This window comes from Lycium ferocissimum, chromosome 7 (assembly GCF_029784015.1).
Source record: "Lycium ferocissimum isolate CSIRO_LF1 chromosome 7, AGI_CSIRO_Lferr_CH_V1, whole genome shotgun sequence".
Classification (NCBI taxonomy): Eukaryota; Viridiplantae; Streptophyta; class Magnoliopsida; order Solanales; family Solanaceae; genus Lycium; species Lycium ferocissimum.
The window spans coordinates 26,889,890-26,910,697 of NC_081348.1; the positions used below are offsets into that span (position 1 = coordinate 26,889,890).

At 37.1% G+C, this 20,808-nt stretch overlaps 1 protein-coding gene across 5 annotated transcripts; it reads right to left on the reverse strand.

Moving 5' to 3' along the window:
• Nucleotides 1-319: 319 nt before the first annotated feature.
• LOC132064090 (uncharacterized) lies at nt 320-16,219 on the reverse strand. Of its 5 annotated transcripts, none has more exons than XM_059456965.1 (3): nt 15,630-15,777; nt 13,595-13,650; nt 320-1,986 (listed from the first exon to the last, which is right to left on the reverse strand). In XM_059456965.1, exons 2-3 carry the CDS (start codon nt 13,646-13,648, stop codon nt 583-585), a joined length of 1,458 nt encoding a protein of 485 aa, XP_059312948.1. In that variant the 5' UTR covers nt 13,649-13,650; nt 15,630-15,777; the 3' UTR covers nt 320-582. The 5 variants fall into 5 exon arrangements, with proteins under 5 accessions (XP_059312948.1, XP_059312947.1, XP_059312946.1 ...); XM_059456964.1 differs by having other exon boundaries at nt 13,544-13,650; XM_059456963.1 differs by lacking the exon at nt 13,595-13,650 and having other exon boundaries at nt 15,630-16,219.
• Between the last annotated feature and the right edge of the window lie 4,589 nt (nt 16,220-20,808).

The window sequence follows — 20,808 nt, forward strand, 5'->3', positions numbered from 1 at the left end:
CCGATACAGCCTAGCGGTTAATGAAGTATGTAAAAACCCATTAGTATAAATCCCTACACATAAAAAAACACTTGCTGAATTTCCCATACCCCCGCATTGATGAGCAGTGTTCTTCGATATATGTGTACCAGTAGAATGTTTGTGTTGGGTACAAGTTAATTCGGACACCACCGTTACCAAAAAGGAAAAATAACAGAAAAATGACTCAATTTGAAAGATGTGTTGTCTGTAAGGTTATGAACAGGGCGAAAATGCAAGTGACTTCTAATGAATGCAGATGCTGATGACATGAAACCATAATTCAACGTCCCAAAATCAATAGCAAAACAAGAAATGCTAGACTTCACGCCCCAAAGACGAATCCAAAACCATCAAATAAAATCTAATGGTTGGCTTAAATAGTTCAAAATGTTCTTAGATCCGCATTTATGTCAAGAGTAAGGAAAAGGAATGAACGCCACCACTGCACCTACATTCTTCGAAAAGCTGTCCACTTTTTCCAAAAGAGAAAGTTTAACCACATATAGAAACCCTCTTGCGATCTTGCCTACCACTTCATTAGTTATTGAAGAATTAGAGACTCTAGTTTACCAATTTCCCATCTAATCCAGAATGGGCAGCGCAATCTGATGACACTACTTCACTGTTTGAAACTGAAACAGCTGCATTCACTGCTCCTGATGTAGAAGGCACACCCCCGCTAGCAGCAAACCTCAATGGTTCTTCAACAGACATAACTTTTCTCTCAACTTCTAAGTTCACATTTTCATTTTTATTATCAGTGTTCTCTTCTGGTTGAGACACAGTATTCTGTAGAACCGGAAGTTCAGAATTTCTGCCATCCTCCGCAGCGGCATTCTCTGATACTGAACCTTGTACTTGGGAACCTTGGCGGTCCTGAGTCAATAAATCTGAAGGTGGAGGAAATGCCGAAGTGGCTGCTGCTCCAATAGCTAATAATTGATCTTGAGGGATAGCAGAAAGGGCTTGTTGAGTAAACGCCGAAGTTGCTCCTGCTCCAATGGCTAATAATTGATCTTGAGGGATAGCAGAAAGGGCTTGTTGAGTCAAAATCCCCAGTATTTCATGAAGACCTTGAGGAGCGACGCAAGTTGATGCACCAGTATTCGGTTGGCATAATGCCTGAAGTGCTGGGTAAAGAGCCTGCAAGGCCGGGTATAATGCTTGGAGAGCAGCTTGTCCAACCATTTGTTGTTGGCCTTGGAAGTCCTTAACATTTGAAAGGTGTTTCTTTCCTGCCAGGTGGCTTTGGAAAACAACCACTGATTCACACTTTACATTACACAGTTCACATATTAAAGGAACCATTTTTTGGGGCTTAGGGGGTACCACAGAAGGTTTTCTTGAGCCATTCTGCAACTTCATCAATTTACCACCTCGCCCACCACCTCTTAGACTGCGCTTGACTCCACGCCCTTGACCTTGAACATGATCCACAGGAGCTGTCTCTTCAACCTTTTGTTTCCCGGTTATACTACCATCGCCTTCTATAACAGCGGGAGGTGGAAACTTCTCCTGGGGCTGCAGCTGTCCATCTCCAGTTACAGTCTCAGAAGGCAAATGCCCCAGCGGCAGCTGCCCAGATCCCTCAACTGCAGGCTGGTAAGAAACCGTTGGCGTTGTCTGGTGACCATGCGCTCCATCCATCCGCTGGTTCAGTTTCTGTCGCTCTTCATAGGCTTTAAGGTTCTTTTTATGTTTCTTTCCATTCTTATGCTGTTCAAGAACTTCAGGCGTGTTGCATTCAACCTTACAGATTTCGCACGAAACCATACGTGGAGGTGGCCCGACAGAAGCTGAATTACCTGGGACAGATGATGGAGGTTTAACTTTGGACGGGCCTCCTTGGATCTGTGATGCTCCTTGAAAACCTTTTGGTTGTGCACCACCAAGATGGCCTTGGCCACCTCCTCTATAGGGCTTGCCAACCCTTTTACCTTTACCTCTATATGGAGATTGTACAATCTGCAGAATGCATGTTCAAAGATTTATCTTCACATCAATGGATTAGCTGGAGAGCTCAATGCTGATATTAAGTTAAACAGTTAATTTCTACACCAAAAGAACGTTTCATCATCTTAAATAAGACAACACAGAAAAATTAGACGAAAGCAAATTGGCACGCATGAATTTATATGAGCAGCAGAAGACATGAAGTAACTCAGGGGAGAAGTTGGCAAAACAAATAAAATGAATCAGTATTTCAGAGGGCAGGCTCCTCCATGATGTAAAACCAACTAATACAAGAGGATTATTGGAACAGAAAAGAAGTCTACAACAGTAGCAAGTATAAATTCATAGGCACCACAAGAAAATAATTGACTGACCCGATCATGAGACTGACCACAGAGACATCATGTCTAGGTGGTAAACGCTTGACATAGTGCTTTGGACAAGCAACGAGAATTGTCCCCACCCCTTTCGCAGCACCCCAGAAGAAAATGAACAAAAGCGAATTACCAATGCAGAGATACTGTTGGACCAACTTGCAGTTAGGAATTTAATATAGCCAGAAGTGTTTCTGATCACTACTGAGAAAGCAACAGAACAAGAGAAGCAGAAAACAGAATCCAGAACCCAAATGCTAGCCACCTCTTACAAGATAATTTCACCAAGATAAAGGACGGCGAGCAACATTTTCTTTCATTTTGTTTAACTTTCCTATAATATATAGTATGCAGATCATATTCCAGAGCCATCTCTAGCATCAATTAAAAACATAAAGCTACATAGAGAAGCAACTCTTTATCAGAATAATCTTTCAAATTTCACCCCACAAACTGTCTGCTCTGCGAACAGGATGTGGAAGAGTACTATATCTCCAGATTGCATTATGATACGAGATCCAAAAGGGTAAGTTCTTGAACATATCAAATGTAAATCGCTTAAATGCCTAAAAGCTGTTATCATACTTCCCCTGCCATACTAAACACCTCTGCTAATTCGTGCGGAAGTCCCTAAAACAAAGTCACAAATCAAAGAAAATGAAATTCAATCGACTTTAGCTTCTGAAACTATATCTAACATAGGCAGCATTCATTCATCTTTTTGCGACAAATGCTTCATCAATGTAAACCAAGCCTACGTATCCCTAATTCTGACAATGCTTCATCAATGTAAACCAAGCCTATTTGTTCCTAAATGTAGGCACATTCGCCACTTGAACCAGAATATGAAGATCAATTCATCAAAATAAGAAAGAATGATTAGAAGAATATCAAAACCTACTGGGAAAAGAAAATGAAAACCCACTATGACCAACAATCTCATTCAGGGAAGCTTTCTCAATGTAAAGAAGTTGGAAACCTCCATAAGGATCACTCATGAAGATTAAACCAATTCAATTCTAGTCCTCACTTAATGAATAAAGTTGATATAACTCCATCAGTGTTTTTTTATTATTGATTAAAAATGTAACTCCATCAGGATTTATAGATGTCTCACTATAATATGTCTTCAGGATCATGTACACTCAGACAAACTGGCAATGGCTTAAACATTTAGTTAAATGAATGTAATGCATTGGAAGATACAAACAATGCAAAAACTACGAACAGAAAATCAGCCAATCAGCCATATTAATATTACAGAAAATGTGAGATTAAATATCTTAATCCGGTGATCATTTGAAGAAGAAACACATGCAAAGAGACAACACGAATAATGCTAGCAACCCAGCAACACATTGGTGACGAAGGCACTTGGAGGTTTATGGCAAGAGGCAACCAAACCAAAATATAGGCCATGTTACATGCCCTCAAGGCAGGCACCCAATATAGGTACAAATCTCATCATCAAGTAAATCTTAGGATTCATGAATATGAACAGAAGTACGAGGAACAATTTGCTAGGATACGGCTCATAAATGTGTAAGTGTAATACATATGACAGTTACATAACAATTATTTCATCAAAAAAAATACATATGACAGTTACATGCGATCGTTTCAGTAAAGGTTATGTTTGATGACGTGGCACTGATGACATGAAATAGTGTGACACTGAGGAGTGATGACTAGATAGTGACATGTCGCTTGGATGTCGACTTGGCACTAACAAGGCGCTGGTTGAAGAGCAATGTTTCACTGAATGACTAGGTAGCGAAAGCGATAACTGAGTATTGCCTGGAGAGTGAGTTGCTGACCAGGAACTCACTTGCCATTGGAAGGCAATGTGGAGCTCAAGAACGCTCTGGCTGGAACTGGATGATGACGTGGCACTGACTAGACAGTGACACATTGTTGGCAGCAAAGTAACACTTGCCATTAGAGAACTGACTTGACAGGTCAGTTGAACGATGAATGGAAGACGTGGTAAGCACTGCTGAAACAGTGTCCAAAATAGTGGTAAAAGGAGAATGAAAAAGCCGACAATGCCGAAAACATCATTGCAAAGAAGAGTAGTGCCTCTAGAACAGTCACCGGAAGAGACAAGACTTATAAAATTATGTAAGAAGGAAAATCATTGGCAATGTGGGCAACCTTAAGGTAGAAGCTACTTAGAATTTCCCAAAATCGCAGAAACTCTGATACCATATTGAATTGTGTTGGCCATTTCTTTTCAAAGCTTAAGTTATAAGGAACTGTCATTTACTTAATTATATCTCTAACACGTCCATTACGTCTGGGTAAGAATTTGCTTTCATGGGCTAAGCACACGGAATTTTTTCACAAAGGGTGATAGTGAGACTCTGACCCAATACTTTTGCTTGCTCTAATACCATGAAAATAATAGAACAGAAAAGAGAACTCGTACAGAATTGGCTATGAGCTATATACAAGAGTATCCTCATATAGATGTTTAGACTACTAGAAGTAGGAGGAGTTAACACTACATTAAACGACAATTTTAGATTAGACATGAAACAGGAGAAGTAATTATTACATGAGAAAAATACCTAACTACCAAGATTCCTAACTATGACACGACCATTAAGAGTATATTATATTACTAACCTTTAAATACTCTTAGTCTCTTACCATTAATTTTCCTTAATTTTTAATAGGTATGAATACCATACTGATCTCTTTAAGTTTTTTTTTTTTTTTTTTTTTTTTTTTTGGGACAGAAATAAGGTATTGCATTAAGGGAAAAGCACTAAGCCAGTGCGACAAAAAGTAGTTACAAGTTGTGCAATTCTCCAATCAAATCTAACAAGGTAACTGAATCCTGTACAACAACTAGTTTGCACCAAAAGGCTAGCAACAAAATAGCTCTAAACTCAAGGCTAAGAATATTTCTCGGTTTGCTTTAAGAAATTCTGTTGTTTCTTTCTATACCCACAGTCCCACCAAATTGCCAAACTTTTAGGAGACTTTTTGTGTAGTCCGACTCTGTTCCAACATGTAAGAAGCTGATCTCTTTAAGTGTTTAGGTATTAAACCGTATTAACACCCACCCCATGTCGGGTCAATACTGGAAAGTGGGAGGAAGTGAATATTCAGTCTAACATAAAATCTAGATAATTGGAAAATGAAAGAGTTACTTTTACCTGCAAGAATGCCCTCAATCCTCTTAAAATTTTACTTTAACTAACATTAACGCATAAGCATTTCAGTATCAAATATGTTCACAAAATAATATTTCGATTTCAAGTAAATCAGAATTCAGCAGATATTAACCAGGTCTACCTTAAACATGAAGAACAGATCATTTGACCATTTAAAGTGGTGGACCAAAGTAAAACATGATTTTGAATAACCATGTTTGACTTTGTAACGAAAATATATGGAGGCCATATTTTATCAATTTCCTTGGAATAGAAAGAGAGAGAAAAAATGCTAAGAAAGTGAAAAGCCACCAATGCAACTTCCTGTGTTATATAATATACGGGTAACTATTTCTTTTTAATGGAAAAAACAATAACACCAACAACTACGCCTCTCTAGACAAGTTGTGGTCGACTATATGAATCCTCACCGAAAATGTCGCTCCATTAAAGCTCATCACATGCCAATATTAAACAAAATAAAAATGATAATAAAATAGAAAACATATACATCTCTTGTAGAACTAAAAACTTCTAGAAAGCATAGGACCAAAAGTAAACGTACTAACATGACTAAACTATATTCCTCACTAATTAATACCACCTATATAAATCTTTTTCTTCAATTTTGTCCTATTTTTTTGCTAAACCTACATGGATTCCAAGAGATTGTAGATGTTTCAAGGTAACTTATCTTTATGTGATTTAGGCCTACATCGACCCTTTTAAAAACTTCACTTACCGTGATTTTACACCTATGTAACGATGCATCTAGAGGTCGGCGTAAGACATGATCAAACCATCTCAGGTGACCTCTTATTTTAACCTCAATGTGTGATACTTCTATCTCCTGTCGAATGTCGATATTTTTAATCTTGCGTGATCTCGTATGACCATACATCCATCTTAGCATCCACAGAGATGTTACACTCGTCTTGTGGATGTATTGAACTTTAGCAGCCCAACATTCACTCACATATGCATTGATGTGTCTTATAATTTATTTTTATTTTTTTGATAATGGTAAGGAATTGTATTAGAAAAGGTCAGCAAAGGATCCATGGGTAATTGATGTGTCTTATAATTGTTCTAAAGAACTTAACTTTCACTTTAGGACATAGATTTTGGGACTACTTTATTTATTTTTATTTTTTGAGGTAAAGGTAACTTTGTATTCACACAAAAAACTCATCATTCAATAGTGATGAGGTGGGATCTTACAACCCACAGTGGGCAGATGTTATCTCCAAAAAATAAAACTTTACAGTTGCCCTATGAAATCAACAAAAGTTTCTACTTCCCCCCACCATATCCTGTTTGCACCAAATGTAAAGTAGGCTGAGACACTTCATCTTGATCTTCTGAATGTTGTTGCTAGTTCCATCATAACATCTTGCATTCCTTTCTTTCCATAAAGTCCACCAAATGCATGCTGGGATGCTCTTCCACCAGTCTTCCTTAGCCCCGCTTCTTCAAATTCATTTCCAGCTGTTCAACAATCCAGAAGTGGTCTTGGGCATAACCCAACTCACCCCAAGTATACACAAGAACATGTTCCACAGATTTACAGCTGTTTTTGCATTTGACCATTGACCTCTGCTTCTTGGTGACATAAAACACCTTGAGCAAATCTGTAAAGCTTCATGAGTTAAACAAGCTCTTCTGACCACTAGCCATGTAAAACATGATAATTTATGAGGGACTTTGACCTTCCAAATTAACTTCCAAGGCCAAACTACTGTCAGTGACTGATTGTTGTTTATATTCCAGTAGCAGGATTTCACAGTGAATTCTTCCTTGCTATGCAGCTTCCAAATTTGCCTGTCAGGTCCATTTGAGATGCCCTGGAAGGAATTTGAAGTCTGGAGCAGACTTGCAACTCTATCTACCTCCCAGTCATTCAAGGCCCTTCTGAAAATCAGGTTCCATCCTTGATTGCTCCACATTTGAGAAACATTGAAATTTTTTTTGAAGGCTTGTGATGTATAAATCTGGGAAGAGAACTCTCAGCTTGTTATCTCCTAACCATTGTTCATTCCAAAAATCTGTTTTCAAACCATTTCTCACTTTGATGTGCATGTTGTCATTGAGTAGAGGCCACAGTCTTCTGATTGTTTTCCACACACAACATCCAAACGTTCCATCAACTTCCTCCGCCAACGGTTCAAAAGCCCATATTTTGTACAATGAACCTTTTCCACAGAGCCATATCTTCATTGCAAAATCTCCATAGCCACTTCTGCAAGAGACAAGTGTTATGTAAACTGAGATTCTTTATGCCCAAACCTCCTTGATGTTTGTTAAGGGTCACCACATCCCACTTCACCAGATCATAGCCTTTTTTCTCCTTGTTGCCATGCCAGAGGAAAATCCTTCTCAATTGATTAAACTTCTTTTCAATGCTCTTTGGTATAGGAAATAAACTCATCATATATGTGGGGAGCCCATCCATTACTGATTTTATAAGTGTCAGTCTTCCCCCCAGGGATAAATACTGACTCTTCCATCTTGCTAGCTTTTTTTCACATCTCTCCAGTACTTCACTCCAAATTTCCAATTCCTTGTTCTTGGCACCCAAAGGCATGCCAAGGTATTTTGTAGGCAGGAAAGCTACTTGGCAGCCTAGGTTCTCAGATAACTCTTGCATATCACCAACTTGGTTTACAGAGAACTCTTATGCCAGTTAACATGTAATCCAGAGATGCCCTAAAAAATGGTAAGAATTCCCCTTAGATGTCTAATTTGTAAGACCTCTGCTTCACAAAAAAAAAAAAAAACTAAAGAGTCATCTGCATACAACAGATGTCTCACTTCCATAGCATTGCCCCTATTTGTCTGAGCACAGATGCCATTCATCCATCCATTTGCATTTGCTTTTCTGAACATGTGGTTAAGCCCCTCCATGGCTAATATGAAAAGAAACGGGGACAAAGGATCCCCTAGTCTCAACCCTCTTTGAGATTGGAAGAAACCTTCAGTGTTTCCATTGATGATAAGGGAGAATTTGACACTAGATATGCAGAATTTGATCCAGTTAACCCATTTGTTACCAAAACCCATGTCTCTAAGAATTTTAAGAAGGTAATCCCAATTTACATGGTCATAGGCCTTCTCAATATCAAGTTTACAAAGAATTCCTGGTGTATTCTGTCTCACCCTAGAGTCCACCAGTTCATTGGCCAATAAAGCTGCATCTAAGATCTGTCTACCCTTCAAGACAGCCATCTGGTGAAAATCCACCAATTGGCCCACAACAGTCTGCAACCTCCCAGTGATTAGCTTGGAGATGATTTCGTACAAACCACCAATTAAACTTATTGGTCTGAAATCTTTTAGCTCCTCTGCACCATACTTCTTGGGAATTAAAGCTATAAAAGTAGCATTGAAAGATTTCTCAAAGAATTCAGTTTGACGGAAGTTCTGAATGGTCTGCATCAATTCTTCGTTCAGAGTATCCCAGCAAGCCTTAAATAAGCTCATAGTGAAACCATCCGGGCCAGGTGCTTTGTCACCATCACAATGTGAAACACCTCTGTTTCTGTAAAAGGTCTTTGTAACCAATCATTCTCTTCCTGGGAGATTTTAGGATAGTCTACAAACTCAAAAGAGAGCCTCTAATCCTCAGTTTCTGAATAAAGCTTCTAGTAGAACTCTATCATTGCCATCTTGATCTTTGTTGGTTCTTTAATCTCCCCCAACTACCAATAGTATTGTATCTTCTATGGCCTGTTGCCATTCTCTGAAAAAATCTAGTGTTATTGTCTCCCTGTTTGAGCCATTGAACCCTAGATTTTTGCCTCCAACTACTTTCCTCAATCTTAGCCAACTCCTCCATTTCAACTAGTATTGTTGCTCTTATTAATAATACATCTTCAGTCAGTTCTCTTTGGTCTTGTGCCAACTCAATCTCAGCCAGCTCATTGAGAAGACTATTCTTCTTAATAGCTAGCTCTCCAAAAGTTGTTTTGCTCCATTCTTTAAGCTTTTTTTTCAACATTTAGCTTCACATAAAATTTGTAATCTGGACACCCTTCTACCAGAAAACCATTCCACCAGCTATGGATCAGATCATTGAAACCTTCCACCTTTAGCCACCAGTTTTCAAACTTAAAATAGGATCTCTGCTGTTCCCAGTTCCCACATTCTAGCAAAATAGGGCTGTGATCAGATACTACTCTAGGCAATATCTTCTGTCTATTATTATTAAAAGTTTCCTCCCATTCCATGGAGTAGAGGAACCTATCCAATTTAGTTGCACTGTGGTGATTGGCTCCCCTAAACCATGACAACCTCCCTCCTTTCAAGTGAGGATCATGCAAATCCAAATCATCTATCCAACTGGAGAAATCAGTCATGACATTTGTAACTCTGCTGCATCCTCTTCTTTCCACCATGAACCTGACTATATTGAAGTCTCCACAGGTGACCCAAGGTCCTTCACAAAGTTCTCTAGTTGCTGCAATTTCTTCCCAGCATTCCAATTTCTCACTTCTGGTATGAGAGGCATAGACCCCAGTGAGATACCAAATGAAAGAATTATGTAATGATTCAAACTTATAAGAAATGGAATATTTCCCTGTTTCCATAAGACTGCCGGACCAGACCCTACTATCCCACATAAGTAATATCCCTCCACTACTGCCAATAGCTTCAATGAATCCACACCTCATCCACCTGCAAGGCCATAATTGTTTTGCAATGACCTCCACATCCTTATTCACCTTTGTTTCTTGAAAGCAATAAACATCTACCTTCCACTTTTGCAATGAACTCTTAACAAGGCTTCTGTTGGATATCTTGTTAAGTCCCCTAACATTCCATGTAATTAGTTTTACATTCATTTGAAGGCCAGAGTAAGGGCTCTCCCACCACCTCTCCATTCAAACTGGATTGCAAATTTTTCAACTCATTTTTCCCAATTCCTCTGTTTCTAGGAGTTGAGATCAGTGTTATCAAAGGCGCGCTTAAGCCCTGAAGCGAGGCTCAAAACATGTTGAGCCCTTCGCCTCGCTTTATGTGCGCTTCAGTGTCATCATCAAGGCTCTAAGACATACTTTTCCTTGCCAAAGAGCCTCTCTTGGAGAGGTGACACTAGATGATTGATATTTCACTTTATCGTAATATTTTTACAATTTCTTTGTCCATATATTTGTTATTCATGCTTATTATTATCAATCTTGGACTAAACATTTATATATTTGTACTTTTGCACCATTGCGCTTTTTTTTCATTTGCGCTTAAAGCCCCAACAGACCTTAGGGCTTTTTTGCGCTTTTCGCTTTTGATAACACTGGTTGAGATTACTCTTTCTTGACTCTCCTTCTCCATTGCAGCCTTCCTTGCATCAAGCTTCATGAGCAGAGCTTGAGTTTTCTCCTTGAGGCCCTCAAGATATACTCCATAAATGCTGCTTATATCCAATATGTTTTCACCTACCCAATTGAAAGCTTTGGTTTCATTACTTTCCTGATTTTTTGGAATCTGTTAGCTACTGGTTCAGCATTATGGATCTACTGAATCTGCATGTTAATATCTTCTACTTGTCGGTCGTGGGTTTCTGTGCAGTCTTCTTTCTCCTCAACTTGAATGATTTCGACCCTTTCTCCATGGCTTTGTTCTGTTTCCGCTATTTTCAGAGTGTTTTCCTCTCTCAATTGAAGTTCTGATGAGAGTTTGGAGCTTGTAACTATCGAAGAAGCTTCCCAGTCATTGTACGCCTCTAGGAATTTTGTTGATAGTGATTTAATTCCTTTCAGTCCTTTTAAGAGGTCCACATGCTCATCACGTGCCTCTTCGGGTAGTTTAAGAGACTTAACAGGTGGGCTTTTTGAAGTTTGGCCCATTGAAAATTTTGGGCTTCGGTCCTGTGTTATTTTCGGAGCAGAGGCCCCCAGACCCAATTGACCTTTAAAAATTTTCCCTGGATTTTCACGTGCCTCTGCAGTTTCACGTGATTTCTCCCCTGTTTTCTCTGCTGCCAGACTGAATAAACAGCCTTCCACCTCTTTACCCTTTGGTTTAAAACTTTGTGACTGCTGGCTAAAGATTTTTTAATTTCTTTCTTCTCCAGTGACCACCTTTACCAGAGTCTTGGCCCAGATCTGCACAGTGTAGCAAAAGTCACCATCATCAATACTCACTTCCTTGGGTATGCTGGTTCCGTCACCTCTGATTTTAATTCTCGCCCATTTGAGATGGTTACGTAATTGTGTTTCCTCTTTCGTCCTACCTAACCTCAACAATGGTCTCCAATGGCTCGAAAGACCTTCTGAGACCAGAAGTGTACTGGTAAGCCTACAATTCTGACCCAAGTTGAACTGGGCTATTTTTCTCCCCCATTGCACCTATCATCGGATTCCACCATTGTAGTTTGATTGGACGATTCTTCCAGGCCCAGTCCCCTATAATTACTTGCTCCGCCGTAACCCTAGAAGTGAACTCAAAGAGGAAATAACCATTTCCCATCTCATAAATGTTCAATCCATGTGCTTGTTTCCATAGGCTGCTGGACCATCTCCTGACTTCTGATAGGGTTGGTGTGTCACTAGTTTTGGTCTCGAAAAAAACCACCAAGCTCCTCTTTAAAACTTCACTTTTTGTTGTTGAAAAATCATTAATGCATAATCTTTCAACCCTCTTTAATGTGCATTCTGCATTTGTCTCCTTGTCCTCCCTACTTGCCCATTTAATGCTCTTGACTGCTTCAGCATAAGGAATTTTGTTGTCAACTAGCCTGCACTCCTCTAGCTTGCTCAACTATTAATGAATCTACCAACTTTGTCTGCGATAAACACCCAACCTGAGTTAAACGTCAGTTCAGGAATAATTATAACTGACCTCTTTCTGCCCCTCACATTGATCAGACTGATGTATCTTCCATATTTGTTAAAATTTCTGGCGCCAAACACTTCTGAGAAGTTATCTTTCTTCTTCCATCTTTTAAACAGATTCCCCCTCGTCTTGGAAGCTTCTCGCGAGATCTGAATGATCCATTCCATTGTCTTCTTGTTGAAGGATGTTCTCGTGATCGAGTTTCTGCTTCTTTCAGTCCAGTCATACTATTCTCCTGCCGTTCCTGTGGTTTTTGTAACGCCATAGGACTTGAAAACTGTCGCAAAGTAAATGGTATCTTCCATCGTTAGCTTTGTCGAGAGGGAAAGAAAAGAGAGAGAGAGAAAAGAAAGAAACAGAGAGGAACAGAGAGGTTGATTCTGGTGATCAGAAGGATCACCGGAGAGAGAAGTGAGAGACCTAAGGTGATTTTAGGTCATTTTCTCGACAAACGTGCCTGGGAGCTAGACTATCATGTTTTTATATAGCAATTAGCACTAATTCCAGTGAATAAATTTTGGGACTACTTGAAAGAGGATTTTGAGTAACATTTAATCAATTTGGGAAGAAAAAAAGGACCAATCAAAATTAGTGGTCAAAAAATTTGACTAGTGGAAAACTGTCATATTGGAGGAGTTGCAGCCTATTAACTGCTAAATAGATGAAAAGAGGTTAAATCATCTAGTAAATGTTGCATCAACTTTTCAATAACATAGATAAAGTTAGCTTACATTAATTTGATATACATTTTCTTCGAAATGGTAGGTAAGGAGTTTATTAAATAAACAGCCAAACAGTAAGGTGATGTTTGTCAATTACATAGTCTGATCTCCTACATAAAAACAAAACGAAGGGACCCCATCAATGCAAAACATCTGTTCCCTGTAGTGAGTTAATGAACTCTAACATACTGTCTTCATCCTTCACAGCATATAGGTTATACCAAATAGCCAAAAAAACATCTGTACTTTTTCAATTGTACAGGATAATCAAACTTCTCTCTGTTTCAGATTTAAAGGTGGAAACGATACGAGAGTGCTTGATATTAGGCATGAGTAAAATTTACTTGTGGTTTGGAAGATCCAGGGCTTAACCTAATGGAAATCTCCTCTTACTCTTTCAGAAGTGATCTAACTAGTGGTGAGAATCACACAACAATACATGAAGCACCCACCAGAATGGTGAGATGGAAGGAGGAAATACCAAAGGAATAAAGAAAAAGAGTACTTCTCTCGAACTAGAGAGATCTTGTACCATATCAAACACCAGTAAAATCTTCAGGAAATCCCAACTCTTGTGACTAAGCATTTCTGCAAAGGAGAAAAGCAACTTTAAGTGGAAAGATAGTTATCCATGCTAAATTGAGCCATGATATCAGGCTGTTTGAGCTTGGTCTGATTGACACTGTAACAATCCGCAAGCTGGTATTAGCTCGAGTGCAAACTTGAGCCAATTCCATGATATGTAGTTGAAGCTCAAGCTCACCTTATCAGCTTGCCTAGTGTGACAGGCTGTTTGCTCAGCTAATTATATCCTTTAAAGATGCCGATTTAGAGTCTTTGAGAGGAAACTGTTGTTTCTCAATCAAGAGATAACTTTTACCCATTTCCTAAACAAAGCTCGTATAAAGCAGGGGAAATACAGTAGAGATCTTGTATAATTAGCTGAGCAGAACAGAGACGGCACACTTGCTCACACTCCGCTTCTTCTGGCAGGAAGCTTAGCCTTGTTATCAATTTCAAATGTACCAAGCTCAAGCAGTTCAGTCAAATAATCAGTGTGTTTTAATTTGTAAGCATATAGCTAGTGCTATGAAGGTATAAGTAAACAATGCAGGCAAAAATGCTCAGAGAATCATAGTATAGTTTATATTAGATGCTATGTTTCACAAAAAAGTAATAACATAACGAACTTCACAAAGATATAAAGGAAAATACACATATAGATTTCTTCCCTTCGGTTCCTTGTCCTTTGATATACTTTCAACAAGTAAAATACTCAGGTCATCCCAAGACTGCCCGCACCCGGTGTTTGTACCCAACCATACAATCATGGCATATGTCATCTATCCAAATTTTATTCTTCACAATGATTGATCAATACATCAATTTGTGACTAGTGCACCTTTAGAGTTTAATTAATACACCCTCCATCCCAATTGAAGTGTCTTCCTTTCCTTTTTGGTCCGTCCCAAAAAGAGTGCCTCTTTCTATATTTGGTAAGTATTTGATTTCAACATCCTACGTGGCATGTTTAAGACCACAAGATTTGAAGGGAATTGGTCCGCATTACACATTCCTTTAGTTTTAGACCACATGATTCAAAAGTCTCGTCTTCTTAAAATTTGTGCCTAGTCAAACTAAGACACTTAAATTGGGACAAAGGGAGTAAGTTTTTAATATATTATTTTAAAGGTCACTACAGAAATCCAAACAACAAACACTTCAAGATTAAAAAAAATAATCTAAAATCATCCAAATCAAATATACCCAGATAGCATTTCAACAATATCTACACTACCACAGCTCTCAAAGACCCAAAAAAAAAATGAATTTCATACCGCAGGTGTATGGGACACATTGATCATTGTTACATTAGCAACCTCTCCGTAGTTAATTCCTTGTTATCGTTGTTAAGTATAATACAAATACTGGGGTTGCTTCTCTGTGGTATCCATCTAACATTTTATTCTTAACAACGATTGATTAATACATCAATTTGTCACTATCATTCTCCCTTTTAAACAAACACTTCAAGAACTCAAATTCCCGGTCACCTAGAAAGCTACTGATGTTTGGCCTAAAATGCATATAATCAGCCATTATTTGCCTCACATTTTAGTACTTGTATCATCGTCTAAGCATAAATTATATACCCACCTCTAGAAATTTAAAATCATCCAAATCAAATATACCGACATTGCATTCTAACAATATCTACACTACCACAGCTCAAATACCCAAAAAAACTTAATTTCATACCGCAGGTGTGTGCGAAACATTGGGCATTGTTACATTAGCAACCTCCCCATAGTTAATTCCTTCTTGTTGTTGTTGTTGAGGATAATACAAATACTGAGGTTGTTGCTCCTTTTAGAGTTTAATTAATAAGTTTTTAACATCATTTTGAAGGTCATTACTTAAATCCAAAGCAAACTCCCGGTCACCTATAACACTTCCCACCTCAAAAAAAAATTCTAAAATAATCCCAATCAAATGTACCCAGATTGCATTCTAACAATATCTACACGACCACAGTACAAAGATGAAAAAACAATTTACTTTCATACCGCAGGTGTATGGGACACATGGGGCATTGTTACATTAGCAACCTCCCCATAATTAACTCCTTGTTGTTGTTGTTGTTGAGGGTAATACGCATACTGGCGTTGCTGTTGTGTAGCATAAGGATCCGAAACGGGTGTAATTGGAACCCCAGGTGGGTGAATTGAAGTGGGTTCAGGCTGGTATTGATAGGCATTTGAATAATAGTCTTGAGGATAGTATGATGAGTATTGGTACTGTTGTTGATTGTAATCTTGATGATATGCAGCATAGTAAGAAGCCTGTGTTGATTGATCATATGGTTGGACTTGAGATGGGTCAGTAGATTGAAGTGCCCCTTGTTGAGTATATGTTGATGGATCGTATGGTTGGATTTGAGAAGAAGGGTCAGTTGATTGAGATGGGGCTTGTTGTTGTGGGTTGTATTGGTATTGAGGATATGTTGATGATGATGGATCATATGCTTGTTGGATTTGAGAAGAAGGATCAGTGGATTGAGATGCAACCTGATGGTATTGAGCGGAGTAATCCATGGAATGAATTTCTTCAAATTACGTTTCACTTCTTGTTTGTACAATGCACATTATTAGTTTGTAAAATTATATAGGGTTTTCGGGCAATGGGATGTCGTTTCCACCCTTTTTGGCATTTCTCTTTCTTTTCTTTTCTTTTTTGAAAAAGAAAATTGCAATTATCTACTTCAACGTATTTTCTTATGAATTTCCACTTAGGTATGCTAATTTATTAGAGAAAGTTAGGGAAAGTTAATTGATGTATGTTATGAGGAAGTTTAGTATATGAAATTAAATTTTATTAATATCATAGTTATAAATTTATTGTTATTGTGATTCGAGGTACCAATTAGGTATTATCGAATTAAGACCGTTTATTTTTTTCTCTTTTCGCGCATGAGTGTACCCATGATTCATGAATAGTGAAGAGGAAGATAGAGAGAGAAAAGGAAAAGGCGGAATGATAGAAAAGGAACAAAGTTTAACTTGAAATCTTGCACTTAAGTGTTCTAAGAAGAGGTAGAGAAGGAGAAGGGAGAATGTACCGGTAAATCTGTGATTTCATTGATTCCACTAAAACAGTCTTGAAGTTGCAATATTGTATGTTGTATCTTTTGAATTTCTAATGTGCAATGCGTAGGATATTAAATGTACGGCCTGGAATTTCAAGTTCGTGGATACTCAAACAAGTACCTTAAATAAATATGTTGATCTATTCTCAACTACGAGCCATGGCGTGAAAGAGAGAAGAACCATTCTTCTTAAGAGAAGGAATCATCACTTTACTTTGAGATGGAAGAAGAAGCAATTTCGTGACTCGTGATTTTTATGAAAAACTAGGTCCAAAAATAAGCCAATACAATTAAAAGAATTCTCAAAAAATAAAAAGTTTGGTTTCCCCCGGAAATGATGGAATAAGCTTATCTTCCTCTTAGCTACTACGAGCTCACAGGGAGCTGGAATGAACTTGGTTAGTTGGGACTAAGAAGGGATAGGATTTGATTAGCGCGCTTTCTGCCTGTCCTTTTCTTACTCTGTCGATGGTATGGCGGTATATAAGGCATACCCCTTAAAACTTACAAGTAAACCAGATATAAAGATGGCGACTAGGGCTGCTGTTTCCACTCTTATCATATTTATATAATTTCAAGACCCAATGAATCTATGATAGGATCGTTTAATTTACGACGAAAAAAAAAGAGGTAATTTTTAAATAACAAAAATAAGTTCATCATATTTTTCTCATAATTACTTTATACAAAGAATAAATCTTGTGGATTATTGAATATTATTCAACATAAGGACACAATCAAATAAACCGAAAAGAAATCCTTATGAAAGCATTATTGTTTCAAAGTGAATTCATCCCTTAATGTGGCGCTTTTAAGCATCCCTTAGTCTTTGTTATTATAACCCAATACATTAGATTTTGGGAGAGAAGAAAGAAATGGTTTAGCAAGCAATTTTTCCCCATATTTAGTTTATACTATAATATACTTCATCATTAATAGTAATACTACAAGCTGCCTTCGTTAATGCTTTGCCGCCGTAATGTTGCACGTCCTGAGCAGATTGCTTGAGTTTTGATCATGCAAGTAGCTCATAATAGCGCTGGGCTTCTAAGGAGCATATCTAGCAAAGGATCAACGTCAAAGGAGATGATCACTTTGGGAGATATTGCATTGTATAGTCAAATAGTACCAAAACAATTTCGTAAAAACTCAGCTTAAACCCAAAGCAATTTCGTAGAACATAACCCCTATTAACTAGCTATTGCTGGGTCGCTGTGTATATGAGTCGAGAAATCCATATAATTGTGATGTCATGACCATGATCAATCTCCTATTCTAAATCACGAATGGGTGAAATTTACAAAAGAATCATTGGAACATGCATGTGATTCAAAGATGAAATAAAGTAGACAATTGCGACAAGAAATTAATATAATCATCTATTTGCCTTTATAGGTCGTAGATTTGCAGAATTAATCCTTGTATATTGATTAAAAAACCTCAAGATATTAATCTACGTACGGAAATTGAAACTTTAAAATTTTAATAGCTCATATTAAAAATGTGAGCGAATACAAGTCATAAATTTGGTATTCGTAAAGTCTCGTTGAAGTTCACTATCGACTTTAATTAAAAAAAAAAAAAAGTTAAATTTACTTAATTGCAAATGATATGTTGCCAACTGAACCAACTATAAGTAGGACTGTAGGAGTGTGAAACGCCTTTATTTTTAGTTGCTGACTAAATTTGGGCTAATGAATGGCGAGTAATGTGGTGGACTTTAATTTATAGGTTGGGATCATCTGTATAGTGGTGGTCCAGAACTAACTAAGAATTTTCAAACACTATTTGAGTGGGCAATTTTTATTGACAATTGTCATATTCTCATCTTGTAAAAATTCCATGCCAAAAAAGGGTAAACTAGATGAGCTAAACGCATCCTAGCAACATACTCCGTTGGTCTTACAATAAGTGTCGCTTTAGCAAAAAAAAAAAAAAAAATATTGTCCCGAAATAAGTGTCGCTTTAGGAATTCAAAACAAAAAATAGTAATTGCTTCCAATTATACCCTTATATTAAAAAACTACTTCTTCTTAATAGTGCTCAATTTTTTAAAGAAACATCTAATAAATAAGAGTAACTTCGTAAACTACACCTTGTATTTATTGTTTTTCTTAATGGGCTTGAAATGAGTTAGAACGACACTTATTTTTTGATGGAGGGAGTATTAAATTACATTTATCTTTCCCATCTCCCAAAATTTTAATTTCTCAAAGCATAAGAAACTTGATAATCACTTTATGAAGTACTACTAAGTATTAAGGAAGAATATAATATTGGTGAACACAGGGGCATGGAATCATGGTCTTTTTGGAGCGTGAAGTTGAGTAAATGCACATGAAATTTTTGAAAAAGAATACTCGAATTGGAGCCCCATTTACATAAATTCCAAACGTAGCCCAAAAGAAGGAAATAAAAGAGAATCAACTATGTAGTCTGTTGAAATATGCAAACCAAAGAGGCAAACTTAATCGGATAAGCTGTTGATGGTACAAATACAACGTATTGCTGTCTAAGTTAATTACTGCTTTACTAGCTAAACTAAGTATCTTTTAATATTTCAACTCCATCGCTTACTTTCCTCTAGAGCCTGTTTGGGTTGGATTATTACAGTTATAGTGTTTGGGTAAGATAAAAAATGATTTTAAGTACATGTTTTTAAGTCAAAATAACAAAAATAAGCAAAAAAACATAAGTTAGGAATTCAACACAGACTCTTATAATCTTATTCTCGATCTCTTACCCACACGCTGATGAAAAATGGGTCTATTGGTCTTGTAGCTAATTTATCTTTAATTTTATGTCTTTTTTGTCAGAAATTTTTACAAGGTTATTTTCTTCTATTTAAATAATAAAAGAAAATATTTTCTTGACAACAGGTTGCAATTAATTGAAGATTATACAGTTGAATTGTTTACAAAATTCTTTTGGAGAGTCATCTTTTGAATATTAGATGTCGGTATACTGCAATAAGTTATATAGCATACAATACAAGTCAACTAACTATTTTGGTAATTAAGGCAACTATTTTAGTTTTTTTTTTTTCCAACTATTTAAGTTCATTATTAACTAGTGAGGATGACTATTTCAACTTCAAGGGATGCCAATCAAAACGAAATCACAGGTATCATGGGACTCCCATGATGGGAGGATGAGATTTTTTTACCCTTATTAGATGTGAATCTTGAAAATAATAAATTTATGATAGAAAAAGCTTTATGCACTTTATTTACGCCTAAATTTAGATTAATCTAACCATTAAATTGCGAATTCTTTGAACAGTTAAACAAAGAGTCCTCAGAATATTAGATTTTAGGTCACGCGTCCAGCAGTGAATTTTTTTGCTAGTCATTTACCAAAATTATTGAGATCATTTTTCCATTATACAAAAGTCAACGTCGTCTCTTAGAAAAGAATTATAATTAAGAGCTACTTATATTGTGTTCCAAAAGTGGGAATTGGGTGGAACTCTCCAATCTTCCATTCTTCTAGTTGACAAAGAGAGACAGAAAAACCGTGGAAATTTAATGTGTTGAAAATTTTGTTGTGATGCAACACTAATAAAACTTCAAAAGACCACTACAACGAGAGATAGAGAGACTGTAAAGTCACCTCAGAAGACCATGAATTTAAATTATATTAGCAATGTAATTTAACGTATTATAATAAATTATTTACCTTGTTTTTTATACTAATAATTCCAATTAGTAGGAGCAGTTATGACAATTATTTTTATCAAAATCTTTAATTATTTTTTAGGTAGTTTGATAATGTAAAAATTATGTTACACTTCAAGTTTAGAAGTTAAACTCCATAGGAAACTAGCCGAGCTAATCCATTACAAATGAATTATAACTGCCACATCATTAAATATGTATCGCAGATTATATTTTCGGCTAAAATGACTATGGAGACAAATTATCCAAAGTTGAGTGACTATAGAGGCCACTTACCCAAAAATTGAGTGACTTTTGGAAGACAAAACAACGTTGAGTGACTATAGAGGTCACTTACCCAAAGTTGAGTGACTTTTGGAATACAAAACAAAGTTGAGTGACTATGGTGGCCATTTACCTAAAGTTGAGTGATCATATGAGCTT

Bases quoted from the DNA above. Each gene is read 5' to 3' on its own strand.
- LOC132064090 (XM_059456963.1), bottom strand. From the start codon at position 16,157: ATGGATTACTCCGCTCAATACCATCAGGTTGCATCTCAATCCACTGAT. The intron at 1,987-15,629 runs GTATGAAAGTAA...TGCATTCTGCAG, and splicing joins ATGTGTCCCATACACCTGCG to ATTGTACAATCTCCATATAG.